The 25000-nt window shown below is 39.8% G+C and overlaps 1 protein-coding gene across 3 annotated transcripts in view; it reads left to right on the top strand.

Annotated features, from left to right (window-relative positions):
- UAP1 (UDP-N-acetylglucosamine pyrophosphorylase 1) overlaps positions 1-25000 on the top strand; it is a 231064-nt gene that overhangs the window by 17942 nt on the left and 188122 nt on the right. For all 3 annotated transcript variants that reach the window (XM_053696349.1, XM_053696348.1, XM_053696350.1), the window contains exon 2: positions 6301-6505. In XM_053696349.1, coding sequence (XP_053552324.1) covers positions 6301-6505 — 205 coding nt within the window. The remainder of the gene's footprint in view (positions 1-6300; positions 6506-25000) is intronic.

Raw genomic sequence — 25000 nt, 5'->3', positions numbered from 1 at the left:
AGTTTAATTCTAAAGATATATTTGGTTTGCTTTGTAAAGAATATTGTAACAGTTTAAACTTGTATGTTTTTATTCATATCTGGTTTTCTAGAAATATAATTCAATGTGTTTATAAATTTAACTAATATAAAGAATTTAGGAATTTACATTAATTTTATTGTTTTGTATATGCATTTTATTGGGGGTTTGTTTAAAGAATAATTATTAAATATATTGTATTATAACCCGGCCATATACTGACCTGACGTATGTGTATGTATGTATGTGTATATATATATATATATATTATATATATATATATATTATATATATATATATATATATGTTATATATATATATATATATATATATAATGTGTTATATATGTTATATATACTCTTTAAGATGGAGTATATTTGTTCCTTGTTAAGAGGTGTTGATTACTTTGGATATTGATGAAACTAGTCCTCTTGATAATAAAACTAGTAAATGTTTAAATTCTGTTTATAAACCTCCTGTGGTTACTCCAGAGGTTTTTCCAGTTCCTGATGCTATTTCTGATATGATTTCAAAGGAATGGAATAGGCCTGGTACTTATTTTATTCCTTCTAAGTTTAAAAAGTTGTATCCTTTGCCAACAGTTGGATAAGAGTTTTGGGAAAAAAATCCCCAAAGTTGATGGGGCTATTTCTGCTCTTGCCAAACATACTACTATCCCTATGGAAGATAGTACTTCCTTTAAGGATCCTTTAGATAGGAAACTAGAATCTTATCTAAAGAAAGCTTATTTATATTCTGGCTATGTTCTCAGGCCTGCCATTTCTTTGGCTGATGTTGCAGCTACATCAACTTTTTGGTTGGAAAGCTTAGCGCAACAGACATCCTGATTTGTTTAGCATTGTTCGCTTGCTTCAACATGCTAATCATTTTATCTGTGATACCATTTTTTGATATCGTCAACATTGATGTTAGATCTATGTCTTTAGCTAGAAGAGCTTTGTGGTTTAAATATTGGAATGCTGACATGGTATCTAAGTCTAGATTACTATATCTTTCTTTTGAAGGTAACAATGTATTTGGTTCTCAGTTGGATTCGATTATTTCAACTGTCACTGGGGGGAAGGGAGTTTTTTTTTAATTTATTTTTTACCTCAGGATAAAAGATCAAAGGGTAAATCTAAAGCTGCTAATCGTTTTCGTTCTTTTCCACAGAATAAAGAACAGAAAGCCAATCCTTCCCCCAAAGAATCGGTTTCCAATTGGAAACCTTCTTCAAGTTTGAATAAATCCAAGCCGTTTAAGAAACCAAAGTCAGCCCCCAAGTCTGCATGAAGGTGCGGCCCTCATTCCAGCTCAGCTGGTGGGGAACAGATTAATTTTTTTCCAAAACATTTGGGCAGGTTCTGTCCAAATCAATGGATTCAGAGTATTGTCTCTCAAGGGTATTGAATAGGATTCAGAGTAAGACCTCCTGTGAGAAGGATTTTTTTTTTTTTTTTCTCTCACGCGTCCAGAAAAGCCTGAGCATTCACTGGATTTGCTGGAAGTGTTTCAGATCTAGAACTTTCAGGGGTAATCATACCAGTTCCGTTTTTCAGGAACAGGGTCTGGGGTTTTATTCAAATCTATTAATTGTCCCAAAGTAAGAAAATTCATTCAGGCCAGTTCTGGATCTGAAAATTTTGAACCGTTTTGTAAGAGTGCCAACTTTCAAAATGGTGACTAAGGACTATTCTGCCTTTTTGTTCAGCAAGGTCATTATATGTCCACGATTAGACTTGCAGGATGCATATCTTCATATTCCAATTCATCCAGACCACTATTTGTTTGAGATTCTCTTTTCTAGACAAGCATTACCAATTTGTCACTCTTCCATTTGGCCTAGTGACAGCTCCAATAATTTTTTTTAGAAGGTTCTCGGTGCCCTACTCTCTGTAATCGGAGAACAGGGTATTGCGGTGTTTCCTTATTTGGACGATATCTTGGCTCTAGCTCAGTCTTTACATTCTGCCGAATCTCACACAAATCAACTAGTGGTGTTTTTTCAAAGACATGGTTGGAGGATCAATGTACTAAAAAGTTACTTGATTCCTCAGACAAGGGTCACCTTTTTAGGTTTCCAGATAGATTCAGTGTCTATAGGTTTAAGCTTGTCAGAACCTTTAGTCTAAATCATTCCCTTCAGTAGCTATGTGCATGCAAGTTTTAGGTCTCATGACTGCAGCATCGGACGCGATCCCCTTTGCTCGTTTTTCATATGAGACTTCTCCAGCTTTGTATGCTGAATCAATGGTGCAGGGATTATACAAAGATATCAAAATTAATATCCTTAAATCCCTATGTTTGACTCTCTCTGACTTGATGGTTAGATCACCATTGTATAGTTCAAGGGGCCTCTTTTGTTTGTCCAACCTGGACTGTAATCACAACAGATGCAAGACTTTCAGGTTGGGGAGCTGTCTGGGGATCTCTGACAGCACAAGGGGTTTGGAAATCTCAAGAGGCGAAGCTACCAATCAATATTTTAGAACTCTGTGCTATTTTCAGGGCTCTTCAGGTTTGACCTCTGTTGAAGAGAGAACCATTCATTTGTTTTCAGACAGACAATATCACAACTGTGGCATATTTCAATCAGGGTGGGACTCACAGTCCCCTAGCTATGAAAGAAGTATCTTGGATACTTTCTTGGGTGGAATCCAGCTCCTGTCTAATTTCTGAGGTATATCCCAGGTGTAGACAATTGGGAAGCGGATTATCTCAGCCGTCAGACTTTACATCCGGGGGAGTGGTCACTCCATCCAGATGTGTTTTTACAGATGTGGGGTCTTCCAGAAATAGATTTGATGGCTTCACATCTAAAAAAACTTCCCTGGTACCTGTCCAGGTCCAGAGATCCTCAGGCGGAGTCAGTGGATGCGTTAGCAGTTCCTTGGTTTTATCAACCTGCTTATATCTTCCCGCCTCTAGTTCTTCTTCCAAGAGTGATCTCCAAGATCATCATGGAACATTTGTTTGTTTTTCTGGTAGCACCAGCATGGCCTCACAGGTTCTGGTAGGCGGATCTTGTCCGGATGTCCAGTTGCCAACCTTGGCCACTTCCTTTAAGACCAGACCTTCTGTCTCAAGGGCAGTTTTTCCATCAGGATCTCAAATCATTAAATTTGAAGGTATGGAGATTGAACGCTTAGTCATAGAGGTTTCTCTGACTCCGTAAATGATACTATGTTACAGGCTCGTAAATCTGTTTCTAGGAAGATTTATTATAGAGTTTGGAAGACATATTTCATGGTGGTCTTCTCATAATGTCTCCTGGCATTCTTTTAGAATTCCTAGAATTTTACAGTTTCTTCAGGATGGTTTGGGATAAGGGTTTGTCTGCAAGTTCCTTGAAGGGACAAATCTCTGCTCTTTCTGTTTTATTTCACAGAAAGATTGCTAAACTTCCTGATAGTCACTGTTTTGTACAGGCTTGGTCCGTATCAAGCCTGTCATTAAATCAATCTCTCCTCCTTGGAGTCTTAATTTGGTTTTGAAGGCCTTACAGGCTCCTCCTTTTTGTCAGGGTGCCAGGAATCAGACCTGAGATGAGAAGTGCAAAAATAATCACACCTTTATTAATAGCAAAAAATAATAAAAAGTCCATAAGTCAAATAACAAGCCAGGAATCAAAAACCAGAGCTGGTAGTCAGACGAGCTGAGTCAGGAGCCAAAGCGAGTAGTCAGACAAGCCGGAATCAGGAACAAGGAAAACAGCAGAGTCGGGTACAAGCCAGGGATCAGGAACCAGGAGGGACGTCGGATAGCCAGGTAATAGACAGGAGCTCTCACAAACAGGTCTGAGACAACACAAAGGAAAAGCATTCTGAACAGAGGCCCTTTAAATAATAAGTGATGATATCACAATTCTGAGACTGCATCCTGTCTCACATGGATGATGCACACCAGTCTGGCCATAAAAGGAAGTGCAGGAAATGAGCAGCATCCCCCACAATGCACCATAGTCTGTAAGAGAGGTGAGTAAAATGGCTGCCAGCAGCACATGGCAAACAAAACTGGTAAAAACCCTGACACTTTTGAGCCTATGTATTCTTTTAAACTACTTTCTTGGAAAGTGTTGTTCCTTTTGGCCATCTCTTCTGCTAGAAGAGTTTCCGAATTATCTGCTCTTTCTTGTGAGTCTCCTTTTCTGATTTTCCTTCAGGATAAGGCAGTTTTGCGGACTTCATTTAAATTTCTACCTAAGGTTGTGAATTCTAACAACATTAATAGGGAAATTGTTGTTCCCTCTCTGTGTCCTAATCCTAAGAATTATTTGGAGAGATCCTTACATTCTCTGGATGTTGTAAGAGCTTTGAAATATTATGTTGAAGCTACTAAAGATTTCAGGAAGACTTAGTCTATTTGTTGTCTTTTCTGGTTCTCGGAAAGGTCAGAAAACTTCTGCCATTTCCTTGGCATCTTGGTTAAAGCTTTTGATTAATCAGGCTTATTTGCAGTCGGGTCAGGCCCCGCCTCAGAGAATCACAGCTCATTCTATTAGATCAGTCTCTACTTTGTGGGCTTTTGAGAATGAAGCTTCAGTTGATCAGATTTGCAAAGCAGCAACTTGGTCCTCTTTGCATACATTTACTAAATTCTACTGTTTTTGATGCATTTACCTCTTCGGAAGCAGTTTTTGGTAAAAAAAAGATCTGCAGGCAGCTGTTTCCGTTTGATTCCTCTGCTTATGTTAAGTTTTTTTTTTCTTTTCAATTATGAGAAACTTATATTTTTTGGATGTGGATTTAATTTTTTCAGTGGAAAATGGCTTTTTCTATTTATATCCCTCCCTCTCTAGTGACTCTTCTGTGGAGTTCCACATCTTGGGTATTACTATCCCATACGTCACTAGCTCATGGACTGATAAATTAATTTCTTTCATATTGGCAAGAGTCCATGAGACCCACCCTTTTTATGGTGGTTATGTTTTTTTGTATAAAGCACAATTATATTTCCAGTTCCTTTTTGATTCTTTCTACTCCTTTTTCTATCACCCCACTACTTGGCTATTAGTTAAACTGAATTGTGGGTGTGGTGAGGGGTGTATTTATAGGCATTTTGAGGTTTGGTAAACTTTACCCCTCCTGGTAGGATTGTATTTCCCATACGTCACTAGCTCGTGGACTCTTGCCAATATGAAAGAAATTAATTTATCAGGTAAGTTCTTACATAAGTTATGTTTTTTACACTCCCCCCCCCCCCCCCCACACACACACTGTTTTGCCTTAATTGACCCTTCTATAATATGCACATAATTCAAAATGTTTTATGGCATTTTAAATTGCTGATCATTCTTTCTTTTTTTTTTTTTTTTTTTTTTTTTTTTTTAAATTGTGCACCTGACTAGATGTCTACAAAATACCTGACTTAGTGCACCTGTAACTAGAAGAATTGATGCGGTTTTGAAGGCAAACGGTGGTCAAACCAAATATTGATTTGATTTAGATTTTTCTTCTGTTAACGAACCTTGCATTTTGTTAAAGGGACACTCAAGTCAAAATAAACTTTTATGATTCAGGAAGAACATGCAGTTTAAAGACACTTTCCAATTTACTTCTATTAGCAAATTTTGCACAGTTTTTTATTTTATATACACACTTTCTGGGGAACAAGCTCCTACTGAGCATGTGCACAAGCTCACAGGGTAAACATCTACTAGTCTGTGATTAGCTGATGTCTGTCACATAATACAGGGGGCCGGAAAATATGAGAAAAATTAATTTGCCAGAAAAAAAATCGAATGCTTATTTGAAATTGAGTAGATGTTATTACATTGTCTTATTATATACAATATTTAGTGGTCCTTTAATTGATACAAATAAACTTTTTCATACCTGCCTATTACGGTTGAACAGGTGTGTGTAGATTTATAGAAATCTATCTATGTTTTGTGGCTTCTGGTTGATATTGCCCCTGGTTGCACCCTCATGCCAAGCCTTAAATACCAGAGTGGAGTGCAATGCATGTCTTACTCTTTCTCTCATTCACTTTTGCACATTTTACTTCCCTGCTCTTCTTGCAAGGGATTCAAAATTCTGATGTAGAACATTCAAAGCACCTGCTATGGAGGTTACCCTCAAATTAAATGAGCTCTAAGGTTGCATTTACCTAGGGATTACATCTGATTTCCACTGGCATGGCATACAGAGCTTACTAACTACTGTGGCCAAAACTCATACTGAAGAAAAAAAATGGGATTATTTTTTTCTGTAATACATATCATCCAAACAGTGTAAAATATTTCTTTACTATACTATTGCTAATAACCTTATCTGTTTTCAGGTATGATGCAGATAGCACATGGTAAAGTGGCCGTCCTTCTTTTAGCTGGAGGACAAGGAACCCGTCTGGGTGTGTCATATCCCAAGGGGATGTATGATGTTGGGCTCCCCTCTCACAAAACACTATTCCAACTGCAAGCTGAACGTATTTTAAAGCTACAGAGACTTGCTGAGGAGCAGTATGGGCAATCCTGCACAATTCCTTGGTGAGATGCCTATTTTATTACCTTGTATTCAGTATGTCGATATGTTAATTATTCTAAACCCATTGCAAATCAGGTTTGTTGTCAAAATTTTACAGACTTTCAGCTGTTTGCAATGAACAAATCAAACAAAAGCAATTAAAATAGCTCACCACAACAAATGCTTAAAGTGGTTTCCCCAAATTCAACTGAAAATGCAACATTCTTCTAAAGATGTGGTGAGTCTACGGGTTCATCTTAATTGCTGTTGGAAATACCACTCCTCGCCAGCAGGAGGCGGCAAAGAGCACCACAGTAAAAACTTTGAAGTATCACTTCCCTACCCTTAAACCCCAGTCATTCTCTTTGCCTCTATGTGCATGGAGGAGGTGAATTTTTAGTGCTATTGAATTATATATATTTTTTAAAGAAGATTGAGACTTCAATCAAGCTGCAGGGTATAACCTAGCCCACGTTAGTCTTTGCAGTCGAGCTGTGGTGGTTTTAAAGAGGTGGAGAACTTGCAAAGTGGTGCTTGCTCCATTTACCTATGCTGCCCTGGTTTCAGATATCGAAGTTGGTTACTTGGCTATCTATGTTGTCCTATTCGCTGTGAGGAGAATGTGTCCTCTCATATTAGGAGCTATGGTCATGTCAGACAGCAAAGCAGATAAGTGCGGTTCCTTCCTGTGGAAGAGGGGCACTTAAGAGTTCCTGTTGATTTTATGTAAGGGACGGATAGCTCACTCATGGGATGGGTGCTGTTGCTATAAAGACATGCTCGCATGCACAGGTTGGGCAGAGACTTGTAAGACTTTAGAGGTCTCAGGGCTCATTTTCGTGTGTTTTTAGGCTGCACTGTTTGTTAGTTTAAACTGTTTGTTTATTTTCAGATTGCAGACATTTTTTTTAACCACACCCACCTTGTCTAGACCACGGGAGTGTTTTCGCGTCTTTGTTAAGTAGAGAAGAGCACTTGAGCACAAGTGAATACGCTGCAGGGTTGATCTGTTTCAGGTGGTGGTAAGGGCACCTCGGTATATTGAGGTGCGGAGGGAGGTTTTATTAAAGACTTACTTTTGACATCAACGCTAGAGGATTGAATAGAGGATAATTATCAGTTATGTCTGATATGGAACCCACCCTTTTCAATCCCTGTTTGTGTTTAGACGCACAAATTGCAGCTCCAATGCAGTTCTGTTCTTCCTGTGTTAAACAGACATTGCAGGGTAAAGTGTGTGGTGTGTTTTTTTTTTTTTTTTTTTTGTTTTGTTTTTTGTTGAGCCTTATGTCTCTCAGGAGGATGTTGTCCAGGTAATGTCAGGTCCTTTACCTATTTCATCCCAAGCTTCTATGGCAGCTAACACTGTCCTGCGGTTCCTCTTTAACTCCCAGTGGAGCCTTTTTAAAGGCAGAGATTGCTGCACAGGTATCCTCTGCGATATCTGCAGCTTTGGCCGAGTTTCCCAGGTTTTCAGGGAAGCGCAAGAGGAAATCTAAGATTTCAGAGACTAGGGTATCTGTTTCCAACGCTGACCCTCAGATTCCTTTTAGATCAGAGGATGAGGAGGATTCTCACTCAGAGGGTGAGATTTCAGGTTCAGACAGTGTAATGCCTTTCTCCGATAGTGAAGGATCTTCCTTCAGGTTTAAGCTAGAACACCTCCAGGTGCTATTAAAGGAGGTTCTTGCTACTTTGGACGATTCTGATACTCAGACTGTAGTTACGTCTAAGAAATCCAGCAAACGTAATCGTTCTTTTTGATGTTCCTTCCTCTTCAGAGGTTTTCCCGGTCCCAGATAGGGCTAAGGATATCATAGCTCCTAGAAGGGGAGAAACCAGGAGTGTTTTTTACACTGTCTCCGGTGTTTAAGAAAATGTTTCCAGTAGATTCCTCCAATACAGAATATTGGTCTTCGGTTCCCAAGGTAGAGGGTGCCACTTCCACTCTGGCCAAGAGGACTACTATAATGTAAGCGGAAATACTGGCGCTGAAAGCAGGGTAGTACACAAATACAATATACGGGTAACCTAAAAGGGTCTACCTTAGCAGAAATATAATCGTTATAAAAGTCAATAAATGGTAATAGCCTAATATATATCTTAGAAAATATATTTAATAGTGTAAAATTACAATACAATCAAGATTATAAAATCAGTGTTAATAAAATCAGTACATATATACTAAAAAGTAATTAATGGGGCCCTTTAAATTAGTTTGAAAAAACATACAGAAAGGGGAAAGATTAACCACAAATCTATATATATAAATATATACTATGATTGAGGATAGAAGAAAACTATACTCAAATAAATATAAGTATAAAGAGGGCAGAGATATTCAAACAGTATAAATAAAAACAAATAGCAATACAAACAGACTTAATAACTGGACGTCCAGCGTAAAAACCAGGGGTTAAAACAGTAATAATCTAGGGTTTAAAACAGTATTAACCTGAAAGTGCACTATAGTGAACATAAACACTCGTGACTAGATGATCATACTAATAGCATCACTATAGTGCACTTTCAGGTTAATACTGTTTTAAACCCTAGATTATTACTGTTTTAACCCCTGGTTTTTACGCTGGACGTCCAGTTATTAAGTCTGTTTGTATTGCTATTTGTTTTTATTTATACTGTTTGAATATCTCTGCCCTCTTTATACTTATATTTATTTGAGTATAGTTTTCTTCTATCCTCAATCATAGTATATGTATATATATATATATATATATATATATATATATATATATATATATATATATATATATATATATATATATATATATATATATATATATATATATTTTTGTGGTTAATCTTTCCCCTTTCTGTATGTTTTTTCAAACTAATTTAAAGGGCCCCATTAATTACTTTTTAGTATATATGTACTGATTTTATTAACACTGATTTTATAATCTTGATTGTATTGTAATTTTACACTATTAAATATATTTTCTAAGATATATATTAGGCTATTACCATTTATTGACTTTTATAACGATTATATTTCTGCTAAGGTAGACCCTTTTAGGTTACCCGTATATTGTATTTGTGTACTACCCTGCTTTCAGCGCCAGTATTTCCGCTTACATTATTCTACTATCCTCCTCAGGGTTCTTAGAGAGAGACCCTTCTATACTTGGCATTAGGGTTGATATAAGCGCCAATTCTCACCTATCCTCCAAGAGGACTACTATCCCTATTGAGGACAGTTGTGCCTTCAAGGATCCGATGGATAAAAAGATGGAGGCTTATCTTAAAAAAATCTATGCACATCTTGGTCTCCAATGGCAACCTGTGGTATGTATTGCTACGGTGACTAGTGCTGCCTCATACTGGTTTGAGGCTCTAACAGATTCTCTACAGGAGGAAACTCCTCTCGACAAGATTCAGGACAGAATCAGAGCTCTCAGGTTTGCCAATTCCTATATTGCTGGTGCAGTCCTTCAGGTCCTTAGACTGGGAGCTAAGGCTTCTGTTTTTGCTGTTTTGGCCAGACAGGCTTTATGGTTTAAGTCTTGGTCAGCTGACCTTTCATCTAAGGCTAAACTTATGGCTCTTCCTTACAAGGGGAACACATTATTCGGACCAGTTTTGGCGGAAATCATTTCTGATGTTACAAGCGGAAAAGGGTCTTTTCTGCCCCAGGATAAGAGGAGCAAACCGAAGGGACGTCTGAGTAATTTTCGTTCTTTTCGCAACTTTAGAGGAAAGTCTTCCTCATCCTCGTCTAAACAGGATAATAACCAACAAGCCAGCCTGGAAACCGAACCAATCCTGGGGTAAGGGTAAGCTGGCCAAGAAGCCCGCGACCGACTCTAAGCCTGCATGAAGCGATCCAGGCCTGGATCTAGTTAGGGGCAGACTTTCTCAGTTCGCTCAGGTCTGGTTAAGAGACATGCCAGACCCAAGGGTGGTGGAAATAGTTTCTCAGGGCTACAGGTTAGAATTCAAGGGTTGTCCCCCCAGGGGCAGGTTTCATCTTTCCAGATTATCTGCAGACCAAATAAAGAGAGAGGCGTTCTTGAAGTGTGTCGAAGACCTCTCGACTCTGGGGGTGATTGTTCCGGTTCCAAAGTTGGAACAGGGTCTAGGATTTTACTTAAATCGGTTCATGGTTCCCAAAAAAAGAGGGAACGTTGCGCCCGATTCTAGACTTAAAAAGTCTCAACAAATTCCTCAAAGTTCCGTCGTTCAAGATGGAGACCATTCAGACTATTCTTCCTTTGATCCAAGAGGGTCAGTATATGACGACCATAGACCTAAAGGACGCTTACTTACATGTTCCCATCCACAGGGATCATCACGAGTTTCTGAAGTTTGCATTTTTGGATCGTCACTTTCAGTTTGTGGCTTTGCCATTCAGCCTGGCCACATCTCCCAGAATATTCTCGAAGGTCCTAGGGGGCTCTTCTAGCAGTGGTCCGGTCCAGGGGGATAGCAGTGGCCCCCTATCTGGACAATATTCTAATTCAGGCTCCTTCCTTTCCAAAGGCAGCATCTCACACGGAGATGTTACTGTCCTTCCTCCGGTCTCATGGAAGGTAAATGTGGAAAAGAGTTCTCTGGTTCCAACGACAAGAGTAGTGTTCCTAGGGACTATTGGACTCTGTCCTGATGAAGACATTCCTTACGGAGACCATAACAGTCAAACTTCTATCGTCTTGTCGAATCCTTCAGGAGACAACCCGTCCTTTAGTTGCTCAGTGTATGGAGTTAATTGGACTAATGGTGGCAGCCATGGACATCGTGCCATTTGCTCGTTTTCATCTAAGAGCCTTGCAGTTGTGCATGCTCAACCAGTGGAATGGAGATTATCTAGATCTTTCTCCAAAGCTAGTTTTGGATCAGAAGACAAGGGATTCCCTTTGTTGGTGGCTATCTCAGGATCACCTGTCCCAGGGCTTTTGCTTTCGAAGACCATCTTGGGGGATAGTGACTACAGACGCCAGCCTAGTGGGCTGGGGAGCATGAAAGTCCCTCAAAGTTCGGGGTTTTTGGACTCGGGAGGAGTCCAAATTGCCAATCAAAATCCTAGGGTTAAGAGCAAAATTATTATTATTTATTATTATTTATTTATTATTATTTATTTATTATTTATTATTATTTATTATTATTATTACGCCAACAGATTCTGCAGCGTTGCCCATGGGTACAAGGATAACAGTACAATGGAGAAACAATACGATAAGACAAAAATTTACAGACAAATACAGGGGGAATTGAGGGCCCTATTCCCGTGGGAACTTACAATCTAGATGGGTAGGAGTAGGGGAAACAGGAGGTGGGGACTGCAAAGGTGAGAATGATATTAGTGAGAAGATAGAGGGCAACTGTTAGTTAAGTGAAGTTAGTTTGTTAATAAGTCGGGTGATAAGCTTCCCTGAACAGAAAGGTCTTTAGAGAACGTTTAAAGGAGGAGAGGTTAGGGGCAAGTCTGACAGCACGAAGAAGTGCGTTCCAGAGGGTTGGTGCTGCACGAGAGAAGTCCTGTAGTCTAGCATGAGAGGAGGTGATGGGTAGAGGACGCAAGAAGCAGGTCATTGTTGGATCTTAGGGGGCGGGCAGGAGTATATTAGTTGATAAGTGAGGACAGGTAGAGTGGGGCAGCATTGGTGAGGGCTTTGTAGGTCAGGGTGAGAATTATGAATTTAACTCTGTTGTGAATGGGGAGCCAGTGAAGGGACTCACAGAGAGGTGCAGCAGAAACAGAGCGTCAAGAGAGGTGGATTAGCCTGGCAGATGCATTTAGGATGGATTGGAGGGGAGAGAGGGAGGCCAGTTAGTAAGTTGTTTCAGTAGTCAAGTCGGGAAATTACCAGGGAGTGGATTAGCTGTTTAGTAGTTTCAGCACTTAGAAACGGACGAATTTTGGAGATATTGCATAGGTGGTTGCGGCAGGATGAAGAGAGCAATTGGATGTGGGGAATGAAGGACAGATTTGAGTCAAGCGTGACTTCGAGGCAGCGGACTTGGGGGTGATGGGGAGATAGTGGTGCCACCAACAGTAATAGAAAAATTAGAAACTGGAGTAGAGTTAGAGGGGGGGAATTAGAAGTAGTTCGGTCTTGGACATGTTTATTCTAAGGTGGTTAGAGGCCATCCAGGAGGAAATGCCAGATAAGCAGTCGCTGATGTGAGAATTGACAGAAGAAGAGAGTGCAGGGGTGGAAAGGTAGATCTGGGTATCATCAGCATAGAGATGATAGCTGAAGCCATAGCTATTAAGTTTACCCAGTGAAGAAGTGTAAATAGAGAAGAGTAGAGGACCTAGGACAGAGCCTTGAGGTACAATGCGCTGTTAGCCTGGCCTCAGTTGGCCTCACACCAGTTAATCAGGTTCCAATCAGACAACGTCGGTAGCGTACATCAACCATCAGGGGGGGAACGCGAAGTTCCCTAGCTATGAGGGAGGTGTCTTGGATCATTCAGTGGGCGGAGGGCCACTGTTGTCTGTCAGCCATCCACATTCCGGGAATAGTCAACTGGAAAGCGGATTTTCTGAGCAGATTTTCCATCAGGGGGATTGGGAAGGCCATCCGGAAGTGTTCTCCAAGCTGGTATCCAGATGGGGGATGCCGGAGTTGGATCTCATGGCGTCCCGCCAAAATGCAAAGCTTCCAAAGTACGGTTCCAGGTCAAGGGATCCTCAGGCCTTTCTGATAGACACCTTGGTAGTTCCGTGGGACTTCCAGATGGCCTATCTGTTTCCTCCGTTTACTCTCCTACCTCGGGTGATTGCTCGCATGAGACGGGAATGGGCATCAGTGATTTTTTTTATTGCTCCAGATTGGCCTCGGAGAATATGGTATGCAGATCTAATGGAGATGTCGTCTCTACCTCCGTGGAGGCTTCCCCTGAGGAAGGACCTCCTTCTTCAGGGACCCTTTCTTTATCCAAATCTTGTTTCTCTGAAGCTGACTGCTTGTAGATTGAATGCTTGATTCTATCTAAGAGGGGTTTTTCGGAGTCGGTGATTGAGACTCTGATCCAGGCTCATAAGCCGGTTACTAGGAAGATTTATCATAAGATATGGAGGAAATAACTTTTTTGGTGTGAAGCTAAAGGATATTCTTGGAGTAAGGTTAGGATTCCAAGAATATTATCTTTTCTACAAGAGGGTCTGGAGAAAGGTTTGTCTGTTAGTATCCTGAAGGGTCAAATTTCAGCCTCAGCAGTTCTTTTGCACAAACGTTTAGCAGATGTGCCGGATGTTCAGTCTTTTTGTCAGGTCTTGGTCAGAATTAGGCCGGTGTTTAAGGTGATTGCTCCTCCTTGGAGCCTTAATCTTATTCTTAAGGTTTTACAACGGTGTCCGTTTGAGCCGATGCTTTCTCTTGACATTAAGCTTTTGTCTTGGAAAGTTTTTTTTTTGTTCTTGTTGGCTATTTATTCTGCTCGAAGAGTATCTGAACTATCTGCTTCACAGTTTGATTCTCCTCATCTAATTTTCCATGCGGATACGGCTGTTCTTTGTACCAAGTTGGGATTCCTTCCCAAAGTTGTGTCCACTAAGAATATTAATCAGGAAATTGTTGTTCCTTCACTGTGTCTGAAGCCTTCTTTGGATATGGAGCGTTTGCTGCTTAATTTGGATGTGGCTCATGCTCTTAAGTTTTACTTGGAAGCGACCTAAAGACTTTCAGAAGTCTTCTGCTTTTTTTTTTTTTTCTGGAAAGTATAGAGGCCAGAGGGCGTCTGCCTCTACTCTAGCTCTTTTGTTGAGGAGTGTGATTCGCATGGCATAGGAGTCCTCTGGTAGACGACCACCAGAGAGGATTAAGGCTCATTCCAGTAGAGCCATAGCCTCTTCTTTGGCTTTCAAAAATGAAGCTTCTATGGAGCAGATTTGAAAGGCTGCAACTTGGTCGTCTTTACATACCTTTTCTAAATTTTACAGATTTAATACCTTTTGCCTTGGCTGAGGCAAATTTTGGGAGAAAGGTCCTTCAAGTGGTGGTGCCTTCTGTTTAGGCATGCTGGTTTTTCTATCCCTCTCTATTCATCTGTGTACTCTAGCTTGGGTTTTGGTTCCCAACAGTAATTAAGATGAACCCGTGGACTCACCACATCTTTAGAAGAAAACAACATTTATGCTTAACTGATAAATTTATTTCTTTGAGATGTGGTGAATCCACGAACCCAACCTTTGTTTTTTGGGTAATTGTTATAGGTTTTTGATTAAACCTCAGTCCCCTCCGTACCTTGTGTTACTTTCCTTTCTCCATTTACTCTCGTCAAATGTCTGGGGTTTATGGGTAGGGAAGTTATTCACAAGTTTTTACTGTGGTGCTCTTTTCCTCCTCCTGCTGGCGAGAAGTGGTATTCCCAACAGTAATTAAGATGAACCCGTGGACTCACCACATCTCGAAGAAATACATTTATCAGGTAAGCATACATTTTTGTTTTTAATGAATTCTGCAGTCTCCAAATTATTCAACCCACTTAATAGAATCCTTCACAACAGCACAAATATGCAAAACAGGTGTTGTCTCAAACACACCTGATGCAACTAATCAAGGGCTTCATTAGTTGCACCAGGTGTGCTTGAGCTAGAACGCATGAAATACCTGAACTGGCTAAGGGTTTGAGTGTCATGTTTGACTGCATGTTAGAAATATGGCTAAGTCAAAAGAATGGCCCAAAAAGTTGAGATCATTGCCCTTCACAAACAAGGAACAGGATACAAAAAGATTGCGAAGGCACTGAATGTTCCTAGAGACACAGTTGGAAGCATAGTTTGCAAGTTCAAAGTTAAAGGATGAGTGGTTACACTAACTGGACGGGGCAGAAAAAGGAATCTATTAACGGCTGCAACCAGATTTCTGAGAAGGCAGGTTGAGAAAAACTCTTGAGTGACTGCAAAAGACCTGCAGCAAGACTTGGTGGCAACAGGCACTGAGGTTTCAGTTTGCACAGTAAGGCTTGTACTAAATGCAGAAGGTTTCCATGCCGTAGCTCCAAGATGTACACCACTAGTGACCCAAAAGCACAAGAAAAGTTGGCTCCAATATGCTCAAAATCCTATAAATAAGCCACAGAAGTTTTAGGATTCTGTTCTGTGGAGCGATGAAACAAAACTGGAACATTTCAGCCAGATGGATCAGCAGTATGTCTGTAGAAAGAAGGAAGCATATGATGAAAAGAACACTCTGCCTACAGATAAGCATGGTGGCAGCTCAGTGATGCCCTAGGGCTGCTTTGCATCCTCTGGCACTGGAAACCTGCAGCGTGTGGATGGCAAGATGGATTCATTGAAGTATCAGGAAATCCTAGGAGAAAGTCATACAGTCTGTAAGGAAGCTGAAGCTTGGGCATCATTGGACCTTTCAACAGGACAATGATCCCAAGCATATCTCAAATTCCACCAAGGCTTGGTTGCAGAATTTGTCCTGGAATATTCTACAGTGGCCATCCCAGTCACCTGACTTGAACCCCATAGAAAATCTCTGGTGGGATTTGAAGAAGGCGGTTGCAGCATGCAAACTCAAGAATATTACTGAACTGGAGGCAGGGCCGGTGCAAGGATTTTTGTCTACACAGGCGAAGGTGCATTTTGACGCCCCCCCCCCCCCCCGCACCCAATCGCCACCATGACACCATAAAAAACCCTGATAATACCACCAACCTCCCTGCCCTCCTCCAGACCACCCCCATACCAAGTACATTTTATTTGCGCTCCATTAAGCTAACTTTTATTTTTATTTTATCTAAAAAAAAAACATATTTGTGAATTGTACATTTAAAAAACCATGCAGTAATGTCATCAGCATGACAGGCAACACCATGTATAAAATAAATCAAATCCCACAATATTTTATTATAAATGACTGTCTAACTTCAGACTCAGAGAGGTTAAAGTGACATCATTCTTCACCAATCACCAGCACCCCACCAGTCACTCACATTGTTGTGATCATACATTTAAAAAAATATATACAGTAATGTCAGCATGCATTGACAGCATGTATAAAATAAATCAAATTCAAATCCCACAACAAATATAAATGAATGATTGCATATATAATTCAAATATGGGTTCTTTTGGGGTTATTCGTTGCCTTATTTCCTATATTCACAGAGTTTCTGTAGCTATATTTTTACCATCCTTAATACCATCCATGATTAAATTTTGTTAATTCCTTAATGATAAAAAATAAAAATAAATGTTTTGCTAAGCTAAAATAAATATAAAAAACATACAGTAATGTCAGCATGACACACACAGCATGTATAAAATAAATCACATTCTGTGACATAGTTGGTTTAATGGATCATGTATGCATCAATTATCAAAGCACATTCATTCATCACATCACATTCAATCTCACCACCCAGTGACCCACTCCCACCAGTAACTCAGTTGTCTCAGTCTCACCGGCTGCCAGTGCCTCTGCTGGAGCCTGACTTTCTGGCTGTGTCAGAGTCAAGTCCAGACTCACAAACAGTTATATTGTGTACACAGTACTTGTCACCTACCAGGCTAACCTGTCCTTCACGGCCCACCTCAGCCACCGGCCCGCCCTCACTGATTCTTGAACTGTGAGTGTCTGTTGTTAAATAAATATGTCACCCTCACCGACACCAAGACAGACTCAGTCCACCCACGTGACCCACCAGCTCTGACTGGTGCATTGCATTCTGCCCTGTTCTGCCTGCCAGCCACCCAGGCGGTCCTCAGAGACCCCCGCCGGTGCGGCCACCATTCCTAGTTCCTACCTGCTACCTCACTTGACAGTTCACATGAGTCGTCTGCACGGTTTGGCCGTCTCCACGTGCTGCTGCTGCAGTGTGTCTCAGTCATGATTCACGTGGAGCAAGGCACGACTTTTCCCTAATTCCCTCTAAGTGAGTCAGCTCAGTTCAGTTAGGCTCTTAAAGGGCCACTGTAAGTAAATATTTTCTATGCCTGTTACTAACTAACTACCCCAAATACGCTTTTTATCAATAGCATTTCATTAACATATGTCTACCGTATATCAGAAATCTTGTCTGCAAATTTAATTGTTTTCCAAACCCACTCTGTGGGTATCCTTTGCTCTGTACCAATCCGTTTACAATACCTAGGTTTCAAAATGGCGCTTTAAACACAAAGTTATTGGTTTAAGTATTTTGAACAAGCAGTGCTGAAAATAGTGGGCAGGATAACGTGACATCATCGGCGAATAAAAGATATAACTTTTAGAACGTTATGAAACTTTGTTTTGGAGAAAGTATAGGTCAGTAGGTTTTAATTAATGTTTATTAACTTTAATATGTTAGTTGTTTAGCTTAAAAATTATAACAGAAAGTAATCCTTTAAGCAGGCCAGCCAGGATGCGCAAGTGATGAGCTCCGCCTCCACTGACTGTCTGTCACACAAGGCACACACAGTCCCATAGGCTATAGTATAGCCGGCCAGCCCATGATGATCATCATCATCTAAGTAAGCCAGCCATTAACCAATGTGATTTCAGGTCTGTAGAAGGGGGCGGGGCGAATGGGCCGCAGCGAAAATAAAATTAATAAATACAAATATGATTATTTTGATGATAACTAAGTTATAACATACTACATATAAGTCATTAAAGGTTAAAGTTCCAGCCTTTCCTCCATAGCGTCAATGTGCTCAGGGCGGCAGTCGGCACTCTGCAGGTGATCAATTGATCTTCATCCACCTCGGCAGTTGGCACCACTCTCGGCGCCCCCCTTACTGCCTTACACAAGCGCCGGCCCTGACTGGAGGCCATTGCTCATGAGGAATGGGCTAAGATTCCTTGAACGCTGACAGAAGCTGATGTCTGCCTATGCATCTCGTTTGCAGCAGGTCATAACAGCAAAAGTACTAAAGATGCTTGCCATGATGGGGTTAAATAATTGTGAGACTGCAGAATTCATTAAAAGTTGCATTTTCAGATGAATTTGGGGAAACGAATTGAAATAGCTCAACACAATGAATGCTTCAATTGCTTTTGTTTGATTTGTTCATTGCAAACAGCTGAAAGTCTGTACATTTTGACAATAAAGCTGATTTGTAATGGGGGTTGAATAATTTTCATTAAAACTGTAACTTTTGAACTCGCAATTAAGTTAGGTTGTATATGAAGTCATTTTGTTCATCAGCTTATTTAGGTTCACATCTATAATCCTGTTTAAAACTGAAATGTAATATTTGGTTCCTTGTCAGTCTGGTTTTTGCTTTAAAATTAACCCTAACAGTCGCTCTTTCTTATATGACCCATACAAGTTATTTGCTTTTATTTACACTAGAGTTTAACAAAACCCCCATTTATACCACAGGCATTTTATCTGCATTTTTAAAGTGGTTTAGTTTTACTTTGAAACCAGTAGAGCAGGTTTGGGAAATTATGTGTCTGAAACGCTCACTGTCTGTGAAGCAAAAATCTTACATTAGCAGATAGAAATATTTGAGGATGGATAGATAGATCGGTATGTTGAACAGGACTCGCAAAGATCCCAACTGTCCAACACATAAGCAGGCACCACAGATTGTTCCAAACACCTTTATTGTGTCAAACGTATAACGTTTCCCACCCCCACAGAGGCTATGGTCTTATGAATAGTAATACACACACACACAACATATTACTGTGCCTGCTTATCTGTTGGACAGTTGGGATCTTCAGTTGGGATCTTTGCCGAGTCCTGTTCAGCATACCGATCTATTTTGTTCTTGGCAGAGCACACAGTGGTTGGAGGTGCTGGTGAGTGCTGATCTACTTGGATTTATTTATGTATGTATGTATGTATATATATATATATATATATATATATATATATATATATATATATATATATATATATATATATATATATATATATATATATATATATATATATATATATATATATATATATATATATATATATATAAAAAGTCTACACACCCCTGTTAAAATGCCAGCTTTCTGTGATCTAAAAATATTAGACAAAGATAAATCATTTCAGAACTTTTTCCACCTTTTAATGTGACCTATAAACTACACAACTCAATTGAAAAACAAACTGAAATCTTTAAGGTGGAGGGAAGTAAACAAAAAAAACTAAAATAATGTGGTTACAGAAGTGTGCACACCCTCTTATAACTGGGGATGTAGCTGTGTTCAGAATTAAGCAATCACATTCAAAACCATGTTAAATAAGAGTCGTTACACACCTGCCATAATTTAAAGTGCCTCTCAATAAAGTTCAGCTGTTCTAGTAGGTCTTTCCTAACATTTTCTTAGTTGCGTCCTACACAAAAGCCATGGTCCGCAGAGAGCTTCCAAAGCATCAGAGGGATCTCATTGTTAAAAGGTATCAGTCAGGAGAAGGGTACAACATAATTTCCAAGGCATTAGATATACCATGGAACACAGTGAAGACAGTCATCATCAAGTGGAGAACATATGGCACAACAATGACATTACCAAGAACTGAATGTCCCTCCAAAATTGATGAGAAGAAAACTGGTCTGGGAGGCTACCAAGAGGCCTACAGCAACATTTAAGGAGCTGCAGGAATATCTGGCAAGTACTGGCTGTATAGTACATGTTACAACAATCTCCTGTATTCTTAATATGTTTGGGCTTTGGGGTAGACGGCAAAACGGAAGCCTTTTCTTACGAAGAAAAACGTCCAAGCCCAGCTAAATTTAGCAAAAACACATCTGAAGTCTCCCAAAAGCATGTGAGAAAAGGTGTTATGGTCTGATGAAACCAAGGTTGAACTTTTTGGCAATAATTCCAAAAGATATGTTTGGCGCAAAAACAATGCATATCACCAAAAGAACACCATACCCACAGTGAAGCATGGTGGTGGTAGCATCATGCTTTGGTTCTGTTTTTCTTCAGCTGGAACTTCAGTTTGTTTTTCAATTGAGTTGCATAGTTTATAGGTCACATTAAAGGTGGAAAAAGTTCTGATTTTTTTTATCTTTGTCTCATATTTTTTTACTTCACAGAAAACTGCCATTTCTTTCATGTAATTAGCAAGAGTCCATGAGCTAGTGACGTATGGGATATACATTCCTACCAGGAGGGGCAAAGTTTCCCAAACCTCAAAATGCCTATAAATACACCCCTCACCACACCCACAAATCAGTTTTTACAAACTTTGCCTCCTATGGAGGTGGTGAAGTATGTTTGTGCTAGATTCTACGTTGATATGCGGGCTGTTAGGCTCTGACTTTTTCCCTGTGGGCTGTTAGGCTAGCGGGGGCTGAAAATGCTTCATTTTATTGCGTCATTCTTGGCGCGGACTTTTTTGGCGCAAAAAAAATTTCTGTTTCCGGCGTCATACGTGTCGCCGGAAGTTGCGTCATTTTTTACGTTCTTTTGCGCCAAAAGTGTCGGCGTTCCGGATGTGGCGTCATTTTTGGCGCCAAAAGCATTTAGGCGCCAAATAATGTGGGCGTCTTTTTTGGCGCTAAAAAAAATTAAAATAAAAAATATGGGAGTCATTATTGTCTCCACATTATTTAAGTCTCATTATTTATTGCTTCTGGTTGCTAGAAGCTTGTTCACTGGCATTTTTTCCCATTCCTGAAACTGTCATTTAAGGAATTTGATCAATTTTGCTTTATATGTTGTTTTTTCTATTACATATTGCAAGATGTCCCACGTTGAAACTGAGTCAGAAGATACTTCTGGAAAATCGCTGCCTGGTGCTGGAGCTACCAAAGCTAAGTGTATCTGCTGTAAACTTATGGTATCTGTTCCTCCAGCTGTTGTTTGTGCTGTTTGTCATGACAAACTTGTTAATGCAGATAATATTTCCTTTAGTACTGTTACATTACCTGTTGCTGTTCCGTCAACATCTAATACTCAGAGTGTTCCTGATAACATAAGAGATTTTGTTTCTAAATCCATTAAGAAGGCTATGTCTGTTATTCCTCCTTCTAGTAAACTTAAAAAGTCTTTTAAAACTTCTCATTTTTTTCAGATGAATTTTTAAATGAACATCATAATTCTGATAATGGTTCTTCTGGTTCAGAGGATTCTGTCTCAGAGGTTGATGCTGATAAATCTTCATATTTATTTAAAATGGAATTTATTCGTTCTTTACTTAAAGTCCTAATTGCATTAGAAATAGAGGATTCTAGTCCTCTTGATACTAAATCTAAACGTTTAGATAAGGTTTTTAAATCTCCTGTAGTTATTCCAGAAGTTTTTCCTGTCCCTGATGCTATTTCTGAAGTAATTTCCAGGGAATTGAATAATTTGGGTAATTCATTTACTCCTTCTAAACGTTTTAAGCAATTATATCCTGTGCCATCTGACAGATTAGAGTTTTGGGACAAAATCCCTAAGGTTGATGGGGCTGTCTCTACTCTTGCTAAGCGTACTACTATTCTTACGGCAGATGGTACTTCCTTTAAGGATCCTTTAGATAGGAAAATTGAATCCTTTCTAAGAAAAGCTTACTTGTGTTAAGGTAATCTTCTTAGACCTGCTATATCTTTAGCGGATGTTGCTGCAGCTTCAACTTTTTGGTTAGAAGCTTTAGCGCAACAAGTAACAGATCATAATTCTCATAGCATTATTAATCTTCTTCAACATGCTAATAATTTTATTTGTGATGCCATTTTTGATATCATTAGAGTTGATGTCAGGTATATGTCTCTAGCTATTTTAGCTAGAAGAGCTTTATGGCTTAAAACTTGGAATGCTGATATGTCTTCCAAGTCTACTCTGCTTTCCCTTTCTTTCCAGGGTAATAAACTATTTGGTTCTCAGTTGGATTCTATTATCTCAACTGTTACTGGAGGGAAAGGAACTTTTTTACCACAGGATAAAAAATCTAAAGGTAAATTTAGGTCTAATAATCGTTTTCGTTCCTTTCGTCACAACAAGGAACAAAAGCCTGATCCTTCATCCTCAGGAGCAGTATCAGTTTGGAAACCATCTCCAGTCTGGAATAAATCCAAGCCTTTTAGAAAACCTAAGCCAGCTCCTAAGTCCACATGAAGGTGCGGCCCTCATTCCAGCTCAGCTGGTAGGGGGCAGATTACGTTTTTTCAAAGAAATTTGGATCAATTCCGTTCACAATCTTTGGATTCAGAACATTGTTTCAGAAGGGTACAGAATTGGCTTCAAGATAAGGCCTTCTGCAAAGAGATTTTTTCTTTCCCGTGTCCCAGTAAACCCAGCGAAGGCTCAAGCATTTCTGAAATGTGTTTCAGATCTAGAGTTGGCTGGAGTAATTATGCCAGTTCCAGTTCTGGAACAGGGGCTGGGGTTTTATTCAAATCTCTTCATTGTACCAAAGAAGGAGAATTCCTTCAGACCAGTTCTGGATCTAAAAATATTGAATCGTTATGTAAGGATACCAACATTCAAAATGGTAACTGTAAGGACTATCCTGCCTTTTGTTCAGCAAGGGCATTATATGTCTACAATAGATTTACAGGATGCATATCTGCATATTCCGATTCATCCAGATCACTATCAGTTTCTGAGATTCTCTTTCCTAGACAAGCATTACCAGTTTGTGGCTCTACCGTTTGGCCTAGCAACAGCTCCAAGAATTTTTACAAAGGTTCTCGTGCCCTTCTGTCTGTAATCAGAGAACAGGGTATTGTGGTATTTCCTTATTTGGACGATATCTTGGTACTTGCTCAGTCTTCACATTTTAGCAGAATCTCATACGAATCGACTTGTGTTGTTTCTTCAAGATCATGGTTGGAGGATCAATTTACCAAAAAGTTCATTGATTCCTCAGACAAGGGTAACCTTTTTAGGTTTCCAGATAGATTCAATGTCCATGACTTTGTCTTTGACAGACAAGAGACGTCTAAAATTGATATCAGCTTGTCGAAACCTTCAGTCACAATCATTCCCTTCGGTAGCCTTATGCATGGAAATTCTAGGTCTTATGACTGCTGCATCGGACGCGATCCCCTTTGCTCGTTTTCACATGTGACCTCTTCAGCTCTGTATGCTGAACCAATGGTGCAGGGATTACACAAAGATATCTCAATTAATATCTTTAAAACCGATTTACGACACTCTGTCATGGTGGACAGATCACCATCGTTTAGTTCAGGGGGCTTCTTTTGTTCTTCCGACCTGGACTGTAATTTCAACAGATGCCAGTCTTACAGGTTGGGGAGCTGTGTGGGGGTCTCTGACAGCACAAGGGGTTTGGGAATCTCAGGAGGTGAGATTACCGATCAATATTTTGGAACTCGGTGCAATTTTCAGAGCTCTTCAGTCATGGCCTCTTCTAAAGAGAGAATCGTTCATTTGTTTTCAGACAGACAATGTCACAACTGTGGCATACATCAATCATCAAGGAGGGACTCACAGTCCTCTGGCTATGAAAGAAGTATCTTGAATTCTGGTTTGGGCGGAATCCAGCTCCTGTCTAGTTTCTGCGGTTCATATCCCAGGTATAGACAATTGGGAAGCGGATTATCTCAGTCGCCAAACGTTACATCCGGGCGAATGGTCTCTTCACCCAGAGGAATTTCTTCAGATTGTTCAAATGTGGGGACTTCCAGAAATAGATTTGATGGCCTCTCATCTAAACAAGAAACTTCCCAGGTATCTGTCCAGATCCAGGGATCCTCAAGCGGAAGCAGTGGATGCATTGTCACTTCCTTGGAAGTATCATCCTGCCTATATCTTTCCGCCTCTAGTTCTTCTTCCAAGAGTAATCTCCAAGATTCTGAAGGAATGCTCGTTTGTTCTGCTGGTGGCTCCAGCATGGCCTCACAGGTTTTGGTATGCGGATCTTATCCGGATGGCCTCTTGCCAACCGTGGACTTCCGTTAAGACCAGACCTTCTGTCGCAAGGTCCTTTTTTCCATCAGGATCTCAAATCCTTAAATTTAAAGGCATGGAGATTGAACGCTTGATTCTTAGTCAAAGAGGTTTCTCTGACTCTGTGATTAATACTATGTTACAGGCTCATAAATCCGTATCTAGGGAGATATATTATAGAGTCTGGAAGACTTATATTTCTTGGTGTCTTTCTCATCATTTTTCCTGGCATTCTTTTAGAATTCCGAGCATTTTACAGTTTCTTCAGGATGGTTTGGATAAAGGTTTGTCTGCAAGTTCCTTGAAAGGACAAATCTCTGCTCTTTCTGTTCTTTTTCACAGAAAGATTGCTAATCTTCCTGATATTCATTGTTTTGTACAAGCTTTGGTTCGTATAAAACCTGTCATTAAGTCAATTTCTCCTCCTTGGAGTTTGAATTTGGTTCTGGGGGCTCTTCAAGCTCCTCCATTTGAACCTATGCATTCATTGGACATTAAATTACTTTCTTGGAAAGTTTTGTTTCTTTTGGCCATCTCTTCTGCCAGAAGAGTTTCTGAATTATCTGCTCTTTCTTGTGAGTCTCCTTTTCTGATTTTTCATCAGGATAAGGCGGTATTGCGAACTTCTTTTAAATTTTTACCTAAGGTTGTGAATTCTAACAACATTAGTAGAGAAATTGTGGTTCCTTCATTATGTCCTAATCCTAAGAATTCTAAGGAGAAATCATTGCATTCTTTGGATGTAGTTAGAGCTTTGAAATATTATGT

The sequence above is a fragment of the Bombina bombina genome, unplaced genomic scaffold (assembly GCF_027579735.1).
Source record: "Bombina bombina isolate aBomBom1 unplaced genomic scaffold, aBomBom1.pri scaffold_452, whole genome shotgun sequence".
Taxonomy (NCBI): domain Eukaryota; kingdom Metazoa; phylum Chordata; class Amphibia; order Anura; family Bombinatoridae; genus Bombina; species Bombina bombina.
The sequence above is the reverse complement of the archived record's forward strand: the minus strand, read 5'-3'. Positions and strand labels throughout refer to the sequence as shown.